The following is a 13,479-nucleotide window of genomic DNA, read 5'->3' as shown; positions in this document are numbered from 1 at the left end:
ATTTTAAAGGTAGAACTTGAAGCACTGAAAAGATACTCTGAAAAGTTTTCAGTGATGAAAACTTCTCAAGTAAACAAAGGTTGTTTTTCCTCCCTTTTCTTTATTGACATTCTGTGATTCACTTTTCCTGAGGAGTAACATGTAGTATATTTTCAGGAAAACGTGCTTTTTTAAAAAAAATGAAGAGTTTTGTTGTACATTCAGAGCTGTATATTGTTCACTTTTGTAGTAAATGCATGTAGGGGAAGGATGTCTATCCTTTTCTAAAACATACACTCGGGATGTGCTTTTAGTTAACCTAAGGCCCCATTTCTAACTTTCCCTCCAGGAACTACAACTGGAACATGCAAGACAAGCCTTTGCACTGAAAGACAAAAGCAAAAGTGGCATGATTTCTGGTCTGGATTTCAGTGACATCATGGTTACCATTCGGTCTCACATGCTTACTCCCTTTGTGGAGGAGAACTTAGTTTCAGTAAGTAAAAAGCAACCACTTCAACTTTCTGTTTCCTTAAACCTTTGAAACCATTGTCCTGGATTGCATCCGTGGGCCTATCTCACTCTCAACTATTCCAACCTTATGCTTGGTTGGTAGTAGGTAAACAGGGTGTGTAAGGGAGGTGGTGGTGGGGGGTGATAGCGAATAGTCTTTCCCCAGATCATAGCTGCTTTTTTCAGCACCACCATCTTGCTCTCATGTATTTCCAAATTGTTTATTTCCATTTACAGAGTCCCCCTAAAGAAAACGGGGGAGTTTGTAGACAAGTGCAATTACTTTTTACTTTTTCCAGTGGGCAGTACTTCGCTCAGACACTACTGCCTTCACCTGTGGCCTCTTTCCATCCCACCAGGCTCCCAAAGCCTTGCTATAAGGATGGCTCCTTCCTTTGTTGCCAGCAGGGTGCTGTTTGCTAGAGGGATCATCACTGGCCTCTACACTGTTTTAATAACCATGGCTGTGGCAGAAGGTATGGAGGAAATATGTGGGCGTCAGCTTCTGTGGCTCACTCCTCTCTCTGCCCCTTCACCTGTGCATTCAGTCTGCATGGACCAGACAGTTTTTTGTTCTCTACACTGCTAATCTCTGTAAAGCAATCATCTGGACCAATAGCAAACTGATGTCATCCACTTCCTCACAAAGAATGGTGAAACTGTCCTCACTTATCAGTTTTCTTGTTCATGTGTTGTACTTATGTATAAGTTTTTGATTGCTGCTTGTTTTAAATGGAGGGAAGCCAATGAGTGCTTTTGTTGTTTCAGCTGAAGATCATTATCCCTTATTCAGACCGGGGGTAGAAAGATCAACTTCTGTTCTTTTTCTTCAGTGAATTTGAACATGGAGCATGTCACTTTCTCCTACACATTTCACCTCCTTGACACTCATCTCCCACTCCCCTACCCTCACCTCGTACCCCAGCCAAAAAATGAAAGGAAGGAAAGAAAGAAAGGGAGAGAAGGAGGGAAGAAGGAAAGAAAATCCTAGAGAGAAGGACTCAGTGCCTTGGGGTGAGGGGACCCATCTAATCTTTTCCAGTTGGGTTAGATAGACCTGTTACAGCCTCAGTTTACCAAATGCCGTCTCAATTTCTGGAGGAACGTGTTAAATAATTTGAGTCTGGCGTTTGGGTCGCTGGTATCCAAATTCAGGCTAATACAAATATCATATATATTTAGGTTAATGCATGTGTGTGAGGGATGGTGGGGGTGGGAACATATGCCCAGCATTACCTATACTGTCCTTAATGTAGACCTTTATGATTAAGGTTGTCACACTGGTATTTCTATGAGTATTTCTTTTGAGTTTTTAATAGAGAATGTTTTTAATCATCTGGGTTCCTCTGCCTCTTGGCTTAGAAATTAGGCTTTTGCAAGCTACGAAAAATATTCACTTTTGAGTCTATGTCCAAGTGTTGGACAGAGGGAGAAATTACTTCCTCACCCTGTAGAGGTAATGAAGGCCACATTGTCCCCCATCCTTCCCCAGGCATGAGAGAGCCTCTTTAGCGCTATTCTACTAAAGACATGATTTATATCCCTAGATTTTCTCTACATCTTTTGGAGCTTTTGGTAGTTGTACCTTTTGTGATAGAGATTCAGAACCTAGCATGGACGTTTTATATCTTAACTATAACAATAAACTTAAAAAGGAAAAGATTAGGAGAGTTGACATAGTGAAATAGTCTTAAAATTTAAAGTTACCACTGGTTTTTGTATATGTGTGTGGGGAAAAAAGCAAGTTTAAAAAATGCTCCTTATATTGTACATTGAGGTTTGGATTATCCAGAGCTAGCAGGAGTTCCATAGTTGAAGGTCTTGAAAATCCTGTTTAAATAATCATTGGTTTTGATCTGTGATAATTGTATTTGTTGTTTTTGACCTTATAGGTAGATGAACCCTGAAGTCCAACTTCCAGATGTTGCTTTCTTCCTTAACACCTAAATTACATAGACTTCCTTGAGGGCATGAAACACACTGACAGTGTTTTAGCACGATACCTTCCTTGTATTTATGGACTGGCTGTTAATCATTTTAGTAATGAAGACTCCTTTGGATCTTCTTTGAGAAAAGTTCAGTGTCCATAAATGTATATTTTTGGTTTTGTTTGTTTGTTTAACTTTCTGTGTTGTCATTTCCTAGGCAGCTGGAGGAAGTATCTCACACCAGGTTAGCTTCTCGTACTTCAATGCATTTAACTCCTTACTGAATAACATGGAGCTTGTTCGTAAGATATATAGCACTCTAGCTGGCACAAGGAAAGATGTTGAAGTCACAAAGGGTAAGATTTTTAAAATATACGTTGATTCGAATCTCAGCATTTTCACTTTATCTAGGGAATGAGGTTGGTCTAAGTTTACTACTCTGAAGCCAGATCTAGAAAGTATGTTACCATGTATGTATGCTTCACTTGGGTCATAATGGTCTCCAGAAGTTCAGGTGGATTTAATGGGATGCTGAGGTCAGGAATGGAAAAGTGGCTTTGACAGTTTTGAAAAGAACCTTGGCCCAGTCTGTCAAACAGGTTAGTGGCAGTGGCTTGTTTGTATGAGGAAGGAGTTGCCACAGAAAGATGGGCAAGCCTACTCCTTTTGCTGAATTGTAGTGGGAAGTTTTAGGTGACTGGAGAAGAGCCAATTCTTTTGTCTTGTAACTCTGGAGACCAAATCAAATAAACAAGACAAGAGAGAGGATCCTAAAGAGATTGTTTTATCTCTGAAGCTAATTTATCTTTATCTGCTTTTACTGTTTCATCATCTTAACATTTTATCTTTTGCCACCTTTCATACTTTTGTGGTTATTTCTATATAATTGAACTTAGACATTGAAATTCAATTTTAGCCTTTTAAAATAATACTGAAATGTTTTTAGCTTTCAGATAGTAGTTGGTTAAGGTAGAAGTTTGTTATATGTTAAGAATCTTTTAAGATTTTAAAATATTTTCTTTTTCTTCCAGAGGAATTTGCCCAGAGTGCCATACGCTATGGACAAGTCACCCCACTAGAAATTGATATCCTGTACCAGCTTGCAGACTTATATAATGCTACAGGGTAACTATTCCAATAATTCTTCATGATATTTTTTAGGACAGTTATTTTAACGTGAAGCAGTGGTGTTCTTTTAAACAATAGTTTATTCAGTATATACATTTCAAGAAAGAGAGAGAGACAGATAAGAGAAACAGGGGAGGAAGGAGAGACAGATGAAGACAGACTAAAGATAGGGGGAGATGGAGGGAGGGAAAGGGAAAGAGGACAAGAGGGGAAAAAAGAGAGAGGAGGGGAAGAAAAAAGAGAGGGAAGAAATGGAGAGAGAGGGTGAAAAGAAAGGGAGTAAGGGGTTGAAAGGGAGTAAGGTGTGAGAGAGGGAAACGGGAAAGGAAGAAAAATGATAGAGGAGGGGGAGAGGGAAGTGACAAAAAGTAAGAGAGGGACAGAAAAATTGATTTAATCTGGACTCTAGAGGTGTTAGGAATTTTTAGTGATTTGTGGACATCTGCCTAAATTTAAAATAAATTGAAGTACATGTTCAGGAATCTTATAATCTTTTTGATTCATTGTGAATGGGGATTTTACTAAACAGTGTATACCATTTTGTGTTGGAGAGTATCATTTTCTTGAAATATGCCTGTGACATTATCATCATAGTTAAGCTCAGATGTTTTATGCCTCTGTTTTATTGATTGAGAAAACCCAAAGCACATAGAGTATTTAATTTGCAAAATCTCATGCAAATCCAGATGAAAAACCCTTGTCTTTGGGCACCAGTAGGACCTGTGTGATCTGCTAAGTGATCAGATTTTATTAGTCACCTGTAGTAGTTACTTAAGTGTAGGCATATCTGAAAAAATGGGTTTTAACCCTAGAACTGAAGACTAATAGAAGTTGAGTGTACATAGATGATTTATTACCTTCCTGCTACATAATGAATTGTTGAGCTGGAGATGAGACTGGATAAGCCAGCCCGTCTTTGGTGATTGACATGAACTATCAGGCCATGTCTCATCCATCTAGAATTCACATTTTTAGCAAAGGTATTATACCTCCATGATAATAAACGCTTTCAAAAAGTGCTTCTCAAAACTGGATCTGACGTGATGTACTAGCCAGTTCAGGGAATGTACTTATTTTAAAGTAAAATTTCTTTGAAACAGTAGTGCATTCGCGTAGTTCAAAACTCTTAAGAGTTTAAAAGAGCATGCCGTAAAAATGTTTCCCTTCTACCCTTCTCCCTTTTCCCCTTAAAGACAACCGGTATTTATCACTTATTTTTATCCTTCTCAAGAGACTTTGCACTTATGCATATTTAATGCATGTGTGTATGAACTGTCAATGTTTATACTTTGCTTCTGGCAAGAATTATTTCTTTAATTTTATTATCTGTCTTTGGAGTCATTAAATTTGTGTACTCCACATTATTTCTTTAGAGTCTTTTGCTTTTCGTGTGACAAGCAGCGTCTGAAGTTTTTTTTATTTCTCTCACTAAAATGATCTGTGTGCATAGAGAAATACTACTTTTAAACCATAATTCGTTTTACCCCCTTTTTTTCTGAAGAAAGATGATCTTAGTATGAGGAGTTTGTTGGTATCTAACAGTTCTTTCTTTCCTGTGTTTTTGCCTGAAGGCGCTTGACTTTGGCAGATATTGAGAGAATAGCCCCATTGGCTGAGGCGGCCTTACCTTACAACCTGGCAGAACTTCAGAGACAGGTAGGAGGAGTCTCATAAACAGAATCACCTTCAAAAATGCCGAAGTAATATGTACATGACAGCCTCAGGCTCCTGAATCTATGAAAATTAAAAACTGCTTTACAGAAAGACTTTACTTAGCTCAAAGACTACCTTTATAGAACTTTCACCCTTACCCTCCCAGAGTATTTTATGGAGCAACTAGATTTATGTTTGTGGTTTTTTCTTTTAGCTTATTAAGATGAGGAAAATAAGAGTGCAGACATACATGGGCTTGGCTTCCCACCCCCTAGGAGTAGCAGTTTTTTCCTTTCATTTGTCTAGTGACATTGAAAGATAAGTGTTAAGTTCATTTTGTATCATTAAACTGATATTTATAGGGTTTTTAAAATACAAAACATTCCTTTACTGAAATAAATCTTTCACTGAGAATGTGTCTTATAGATTACAACAGTAACACAGGAAAACTATCTAATTAATGAATCAGAAGGAAAACCTTGATTATTATTACATTTTTGATAATATTAGTTTTTTGTTTGAGTGAGAAAAACAATAGCTCTGAGTCCTATAAAGTTAATGCAGTCTTATTTCTGGTTTCAAAAATACTGTCTTGGTAGGAAAATAAACCCCATGATATTACCTTGAATAGTGGAATGGAGCAGTTTTTTAAAAATCTGATTTAAACTGAAGCCCTACTTCTGGAGCATTTGGAGGAAGCCTCAGTTGCAGCAATGGTCATATAGTTTTGGTTGCGGGGGATGGTGAGGGTTATAGGAGGGCTAGTCCTTGTCTAATACACATGAGACCTGTGTCTCTCATGATTCTTTAGGAGACTGTGATGCCCTTTGAGGCTAGGAGAGATGGAGAGGGTGTGGGGAGAGGGGGAATGAAGACAGGAGACAAGAAGAGAGAGAAGAAAGCTACATGGGCATGCCATGGAAAGAGACCAAGTCTGCTTTTTCTTTACTGCTACCACACTGTTGAATAGCCACATGTGCTAGTGAAAGATCTAGGTATTTAAGTGTGGTTCACTGTGGGAAGTTTCAGTAGCAAATCTTTCTTCTACTTGAACTCCATGGAATGATGGTTCTGCCTCTGAAACGAATTAGAATTTCCAGCTTTTCTTTGTAAAATAAACAAGAACTTTTGTAGTCAGGTAAGTAAATTGAAAATGGAAAATAATTGCTTTTATATCTGCATTTTATGTTAATACTTTGCTTGGTGTGTGTAAATTAAAATATATCTGTAACCCACTGTGATTTACCCTCTTTAGTAGCAAAAAACTCTTATCTGCTGACATCAGAGTTTCTTTTCGTTACACGTTCTCAGATCCTTTAAAAAAAATAGATGGATTTATTCCAATTCATTGATTTATAGTAAAATTTAATAAAATTATTTAAAATTTGAGATGTATTGAAATATTTAAAGAGTTCTTACTGAATTTAATTTCATATATTGTACACATTTATAAAAATTTATTCTTGAAGTTTGAAAAATTGCATTTCAAAAGGAGATACTTTTTAGTGTTACAGGTCTATTAATAGAACTTTCCTTGGGGGTGTCCTTAATATTTGTAACTGGGGAATATCTCATTTAGCTTATTAAAAACAATGTGATGAATTTAAAAAACCCACTCATTTCCTCCTTTCTAAGCCTTTCTGCCACTCTTTTTTGTTTTACCTGCCTTTCTTGCCCCTAGCGATTTTCCTGGAGGCCATAAATGAAAGTTACTTTTGTAATCTTTGGCGCCCTAAGTCTGTGTCGCTCATATTTCTGATTCCTTAGGAAGGTGATGTAATTCTGATACTGTTGGAAATTGTTTTGAAGACAGATTCGAAGATGATTTGCCTTCAGTGGCAGCACGGGTGCTTTTTCTGCTGGCATGGATGGCCTCAAAGCTCTTGTCAGATACTTAGAAAATGGGCAGTGATAAAAACCACTACTAACTCTTCTTACCCTTTGTTTCTGATTGGCATCCAGGATGGTGGTAGAGTGCCTTCTCTGCCTTTTCTCTAACAGTAGGATGGCACAGGGATCTGCAGTCTCCAGAGAGCATGTAGAGATCCTGGGTGTTCTTACATTGGTCTCAAAGGAGGAAGGTCAGAGACTGTATTATTTTTCCTTTCACATATCAGCTAGATTGGGTAGTCTTATTGCTGAGGGTTAGGAACAGAGAAATAAAATGAAGATTTTAAATCTGTTTTTTCCCTGTAAATTAGGGTAAAAACAACACCTGGGAAAATAAAACTCAAAGAAGTCATAAATAATTTTTAGAATTTCATAGAAATAGATTTATGAAGATTATTTAAGAGGGATTCAAGTTAATATCCCCAGTTATATCCATTGTAATTCTGACCTTTACTGTCCTTGGCATCTGGTACAAGTTTCTGTGGGCCTCACTTTCTCATTTAGTAAAATTAGTACCTGCAGATATTTCTAAGAATCCTTTAAGTTCTTGCATTCTGTAAAAGTTATGTGAATCAATAGATTTTTTTTCTTTTTCAAAAATTTTAGTGTATCTTCCTTTTTCCTTGTAACATTAAAAGCTATGTAAGGAATATAGGCTAGGACCCAAGTAGAATAATATAAAAATATGCCTAAGTTATTATAGCAAACAAAGTAATAAACTTTCTGCAGGTTTCAATCTAGAAACAGGTTTTTTCCTTCTGTCCGTCAATAGTGTGCCATTTGGAAGAGGGAGTTCTCATCGTTGGGTTGGCATACTCCTTAGATTTATGAGGCATTCTAAGGCAGCCATATAGACTTCAATTTTAGTGACTGACTTGTCTTTTAAAATTCTCTAAGCCACAGAATTACATTAGTGCTAACCATAACTGTTTCCATATCACTTTCAGAAGACATTTTTGATTCTCTTATTTTTTCTATACTACCAAATATGAATACATGATTATTTACATTTTGTATGTAGATAGGAAGGGGCTTCCCTGGTGGCATAGTGGTTGGGAGTCCGCCTGCCGAGTCAGGGGACACGGGTTCATGTCCCGGTCCAGGAAGATCCCACATGCCACGGAGCGGCTGGGCCCGTGAGCCATGGTCGCTGGGCCTGCGCATCCAGAGCCTGTGCTCCGCAACAGGAGAGGCCACGACAGTGAGAGGCCCGTGTACCGCAAAAAAAACTCAAAAACAAAAACAAAAAAAAAAAAAATAGGAAGGAAGGCATGTTTTGTTGTTATCTCAATCTATGAAAGTTGTTATGAAAGCACATATGCATGATGGAGAATCTGTGAGTTCAGAAATAGAAGTTATGAGAGAGGCAGAGGTTAAGAACTTGGGGACTGATTATGTAACATCTTTCCTTTCTCAGTTTCCTCATTTATTAAGAAGAGACAGTAGTATCCATCTCATAGGGTTATTGTGAGAATTACATGAGATAATGCACTTACACCTAGTAAGCATACAATAAATGTTAACTGCTATTACAGTTGTTGTTATTGTTGTTAAATACGAGAAAGCTATCTGAGCAAACTCCAAGTTGGGCTCAATTATAGACATGACACAACTCCTTCATCCACCTTCATCCACTTTCCTTAGGTGGAAGGGGATGGAAAGTGAGGAAGAATTATATCTTTGTATTTTCTTCTTTATTGCCTGAAATGTTTTGCTTTTAAAATTTTTGTGCTGGCTGAAATTCTACGTTGTATTTTTTTTTAAATTATGACTGATATATATCATATAGAAAAAAAAATTCTCACCCCATACCATACACAAAAGTACGTTCCAGTTGGGATGTTCTAAACTTGAGAGCTTAGAGAAGATAACATAGGAGATTATATTCATAATCGAGAGATAAGCAAAGATTTCACAAACAGGGCACAAAATACCTGTCATAAAGAAAACGATTAATAACTTGAACTTCATTAAATTTAAGAACCTTTGTTCATTAAAACATATCACTGAAAGGGTGAAAAGACAGGCTACACAAAAGGGAAAGATAGAAGATATCCAAATGGGGAAGGGAAGAGGAGGGGAGGGGAGGGGATGGGAAGTTAGTTCAGCATCATTAGTAAACAGAAAAAAATACACATTAAAACTACAATTAGATGCTGTTTTATACTATCCAGATTGGCCGATATTATACTCTGACAATGGCAAGTGTTTAGGAGGTGGAGGAATGGGAACTGTCAGAAACTTCTGGCATCACAACTTTGGAAACTATTTGGGAGTATCAGCTACAATTGAAGAGACATACATCCTGTGACCTGACAGTTCCTCTCCCAGGTGTAGTCCCTAACAGGAATAAGTACATATGTTGATTAAAAGGAACATGCAACAATGTATATAGCAGCATTATTTGCAGTAAGTGTCCATAGTAGAATGGGTAAATATGTTGTGGTATAGAGATGACCAGTGAGAAAATGGGAAATTTTTAATTGGGTAAAATGGGTTAAATAAAAGGAGGTGGGTTGCAGAGAGAAGAGGATGTGACATTTTTGAAGCATGAAGTGCTTTGGAGGTTAAAGACCAATTCTATCTAGCCCAATGTGAGAATGGGTAGGCAACTTCTTTTTTTTTTTCTTTACTGTATACCACGTAATTGCTTTTTCAACTATATGGGGTAAATTATCTATGATGGACCTGCTTGGGCATATAAATACTTTTTTTTTAAAGTTTTGTTTCTATGGGAAATTACATTCAAGCTACAGACCACTCACACAAAGAACTTCTGGAATATAAGCTGGCTTGGGTTCTATCAGAACATTATTAGAATGATTTTTCTCTCTGTTTTCTATATAGCATTTCTTAGACAAATAGGAGTTTGTCTCTTTGTGTGTTTTGCATTCTAATGGACCTTCTTGAGAACTTTGTTTTCATGAGTGAAGAGAAAGCGTTACAATCCACTTACTCTTTTCTTTTTTTGGAACTTTTAACCTCTGTCATCTGCAATAGTTTTACCATAACTGGAAATCTGTTCTCAAAAAGGAGGCGATTGGGTTTCTATACTAGTTTTATTTATGTATTTATTAGCCATTTACCTCATTTAAAGTATTAGAATTAAAGACTTATTACAGTCTCTAACACAATTTAACCTCACCTCTCACTGAGAAAAAAGTATATATCGTCACAGCTTTGGGTTTTAATCTTGTTTTATGAGGCCAAGAGTATGGAATTCAAATTCAGGCATACTAAATTCATAGATGTGATTTGCAGACAAAAGAATTTTATTTTCCCTAAGCTTATTTTGCTGTTACAGTCATACATTTTAGTTGGTGTAAAGTCTAGCCTTCCCCTCTCCCGCCACAACCCATGCTCAGTATAAAAAACTTCAGCTTTTCCTTCCTTTCCTTCTGTCCGTCAATAGTGTGCCATTTGGAAGAGGGAGTTCTCATCGTTGGGTTGGCATACTCCATGAAGCGGCTTGGTTGGGCAGGGTGCCTGACTTGTTAACTGACATGATCTTGCCTTATCTAATTCTCATTTATAGGATAAGTTACATTTAACAACAAAGTACAAGAACTTTCTCCTCTCTCAATGAGCTCTCGAGCCATTTCCTCATTTCCTATCATACACACACGCTTAGGCAGCAGGTGTAAAATCATTTAAGATTTTCAACTCTTATTTTGCTTTGAAAAACACTTAATTAATCTTGTTAAATATCACCATGATCATAATCATAACCTTAAGGAAAAGAGTGCCTTTTCCTTTGGCCCATTTGCTCACGGTAGGTGATCTTCTTAGTGCTGAGATTTTCTTTCAGCCTAAATGCTAAAAAATTCAGTACACAGTCATTAATAGAGATGACAGCTACAGTAGCATTCTACTTATGAATATTCATGAAATGAAATCCATAGCATTAATTATATTAATTTACATACCTGAATATAAGTGAACCATAGTTATAGTGATAGCTAAGCCTAAAAAAAAAAACCCTTAGTAACTGTATATTGTATGTTTTTTAAAAAATAGGATGCAATTTAATAAGGGCAGAGGTGGCATTTTCAAAAGGCATTTGGGTATTTATAGTTAGAGATGTTTTTAGCTAAGAATTAAAGACAGTATAATCCTACAGTTTTCATAGGATTTTTTAGGGCTTATAAAGATTCTTTAAAGGAAGAGCATATAAAGAAAATATATGTGCTTGAACACAGGAGAAAGCTTTTGTATGAATAAGAGAATTAGTGGTTACTTGATTCTTTCTTTAATTGAGGTATAGGTGATTTACAATATTACGTTAATTTCAGGTGTATAACATTAGTGATTCAGTATTTTTATAAACTATACTCCATTTAATGTTATAAAATAATGACTATATTTCCCTGTGCTGTACAATATATCCTTGTTGCTTATTTATTTTATACATAGTAGCTTGTGTCTCTTACTCACTTACCCTCCCTTTGTTTTTAGTTTTTTAAAAAATTTCATTGATGTGTAGTTGATTTACAACGTTGCGTTTAATTTCTGCTGTACAGCAAAGTGACTGTTATACATATATATATTCTTTTTCATATTCTTTTCCATTATGGTTTATCACAGGATATTGAATATAGTTCCTTGTGCTATACAGTAGGACCTTGTTGTTTATCCATTTTTTTAAAAATAAAAACAATCCCACAGCATTTATTGTCATCTGGTAATAACATAAAGGTGAGCAAAACAATATGAATAAATGCTTTAGAGTTACACTTCTAACAAAGGACACCTAAACAAACTGCATTGCCTTCTCAACAATTTCTCACTTCATTGATCATTTCTAGTTGGAGACACTTTGGAGCAGAATAATGTTAACTCCTTTTAGCATGATCCAACCCAGTTGTTTTCTTGACTTTGGTTTAGAATGAATCTCTTCTGCATCATCTAATACGAGCTTCATATACTCATCAAAACCAGTGATACAGCCCTGTGTCCGCATATTCACTTGCTCATAAAGCCACACCTGAATCCGAGATATATTTTGCAAGTATCTGAAGATGAGATTAATGGGCTGCACCATCACCTTCTGCACCTTCTGGCCCTGGCCCCGGTACGCCATGGTGGAAGCTCACAAAGACCACACTATCCCACACACTCTATCCATCTGATATATAATAGTTTGCATCCACTAATCCTAAACTCCCAGTTGTCCCCCCTCCCCACCCCCTGGCACCCTTGGCAACCACAAGTCTGTTCTCTGTATCTGTGAGTCTGTTTTTGTTTTGTAGATAATGTTCATTTGTGTCGGGGTTTTTTGTTTGCTTGTTTGGTTGGTTTTTTTTGCTGTGCCGCACGGTGTGCAGAATCTTATTTTCCTGACCAGGGATCAAACCTGTGCCCCCTGCAGTGGAAGCATGGAGTCTTAACCACTGGACCACCAGGGAAGGCCCTGTGTTGTATTTTAGATTCCACATATCAGTGATATCATATGGCCCATACCCTTATCTTGCCCCTCCCCAGTACTTGATTCATATTTGGGACCATAGCTCTTTTTAGTCAGTGAGTTTTAAATTTAACATTCTTTTGAAAGGAGTCATGATTGAAAATAATTCATAATCTACGAGAATGGATTTATTTTCACCCAGTTTTGTGACTGAGAAACTTTGATTTCGGAAAAAAAGTTTTATGTGTGCATTTTTAGAAGTTAAAAACATATATGCTATATAGGTAGTATATTGCTATATAGGTAGCATATATGCTATATAGGTAGCCACATTGGTTATAAAAGATTTTAAAATCTAAGCCAAAATGCCATAACTTGAATTTCTTTAAAATGTGTGATGTTGAACATCATCTTTACCTCAGAGATACAGATTGCGTTTGTTTTCAACTGGATTGTCTTTGAAACAGAGTATCAGAATTAACTCATTACCCGCATTGTGTTCAATCAATATTTGAAAAACTAACTGAAGCATATTCAGTTAATATAATATTTTAAAGTGATACCGAGAAGGATTTTGCATTAATAAATGCAAAATTAAATTTTAAAAAATCATTTTATTTCATCTCATTATTTTATAATTTCTATTTTTGTATGTTTAGATGTATATTATATGTAATTTAATAATATATATTAGATTTTTATGTATATAATTAGTACAGTAAAACATGCATATAATTTATAAATGAAATCATATATTGGAGTTAAGTGCTTACAATCTTTGCCTGGCACGAGTGTTCAGTTATAATGGAGAATGCAGTGGAGTGACAGGGGCCGTTGCTCTGCTTATTCCCTATTTCACAGTGAGACCTTTGGCAAGTCGCGTGTCCTGTCCATAGTGTGGCCATCTTACCTTTGTATGTATAGTGGACTGACTGGCAAAATAGTACAGTGTGGTCTCACTGTGGTTAGAAATTGCTGAGAGTA

At 36.5% G+C, this 13,479-nt stretch overlaps 2 protein-coding genes across 4 annotated transcripts in view; one reads left to right on the top strand and one right to left on the bottom strand.

The window, feature by feature from the left end:
- Window positions 1-13,479, top strand: part of SLC25A12 (solute carrier family 25 member 12) — a 106,996-nt gene that overhangs the window by 63,105 nt on the left and 30,412 nt on the right. For all 3 annotated transcript variants that reach the window (XM_079925259.1, XM_079925258.1, XM_079925260.1), the window contains 4 exons: window positions 329-475; window positions 2,638-2,776; window positions 3,452-3,545; window positions 5,120-5,204. In XM_079925259.1, the coding sequence (XP_079781385.1) occupies window positions 329-475; window positions 2,638-2,776; window positions 3,452-3,545; window positions 5,120-5,204 (465 nt within the window). The remainder of the gene's footprint in view (window positions 1-328; window positions 476-2,637; window positions 2,777-3,451; window positions 3,546-5,119; window positions 5,205-13,479) is intronic.
- LOC307188291 (small nuclear ribonucleoprotein E-like) lies at window positions 11,714-12,192 on the bottom strand. The gene has a single exon (XM_079925261.1). The coding sequence runs from the start codon at window positions 12,169-12,171 to the stop codon at window positions 11,893-11,895; it is 279 nt and encodes a 92-aa protein (XP_079781387.1). The 5' UTR covers window positions 12,172-12,192; the 3' UTR covers window positions 11,714-11,892.

Source organism: Stenella coeruleoalba, assembly GCF_951394435.1.
Source record: "Stenella coeruleoalba genome assembly, chromosome: 6".
Taxonomy (NCBI): Eukaryota; Metazoa; Chordata; class Mammalia; order Artiodactyla; family Delphinidae; genus Stenella; species Stenella coeruleoalba.
Note: the sequence above shows the minus strand (reverse complement) of the source record. Positions and strands in the feature narration are given on the sequence as shown.

Bases quoted from the DNA above. Each gene is read 5' to 3' on its own strand.
- LOC307188291 (XM_079925261.1), bottom strand. From the start codon at position 12,171: ATGGCGTACCGGGGCCAGGGCCAGAAGGTGCAGAAGGTGATGGTGCAG.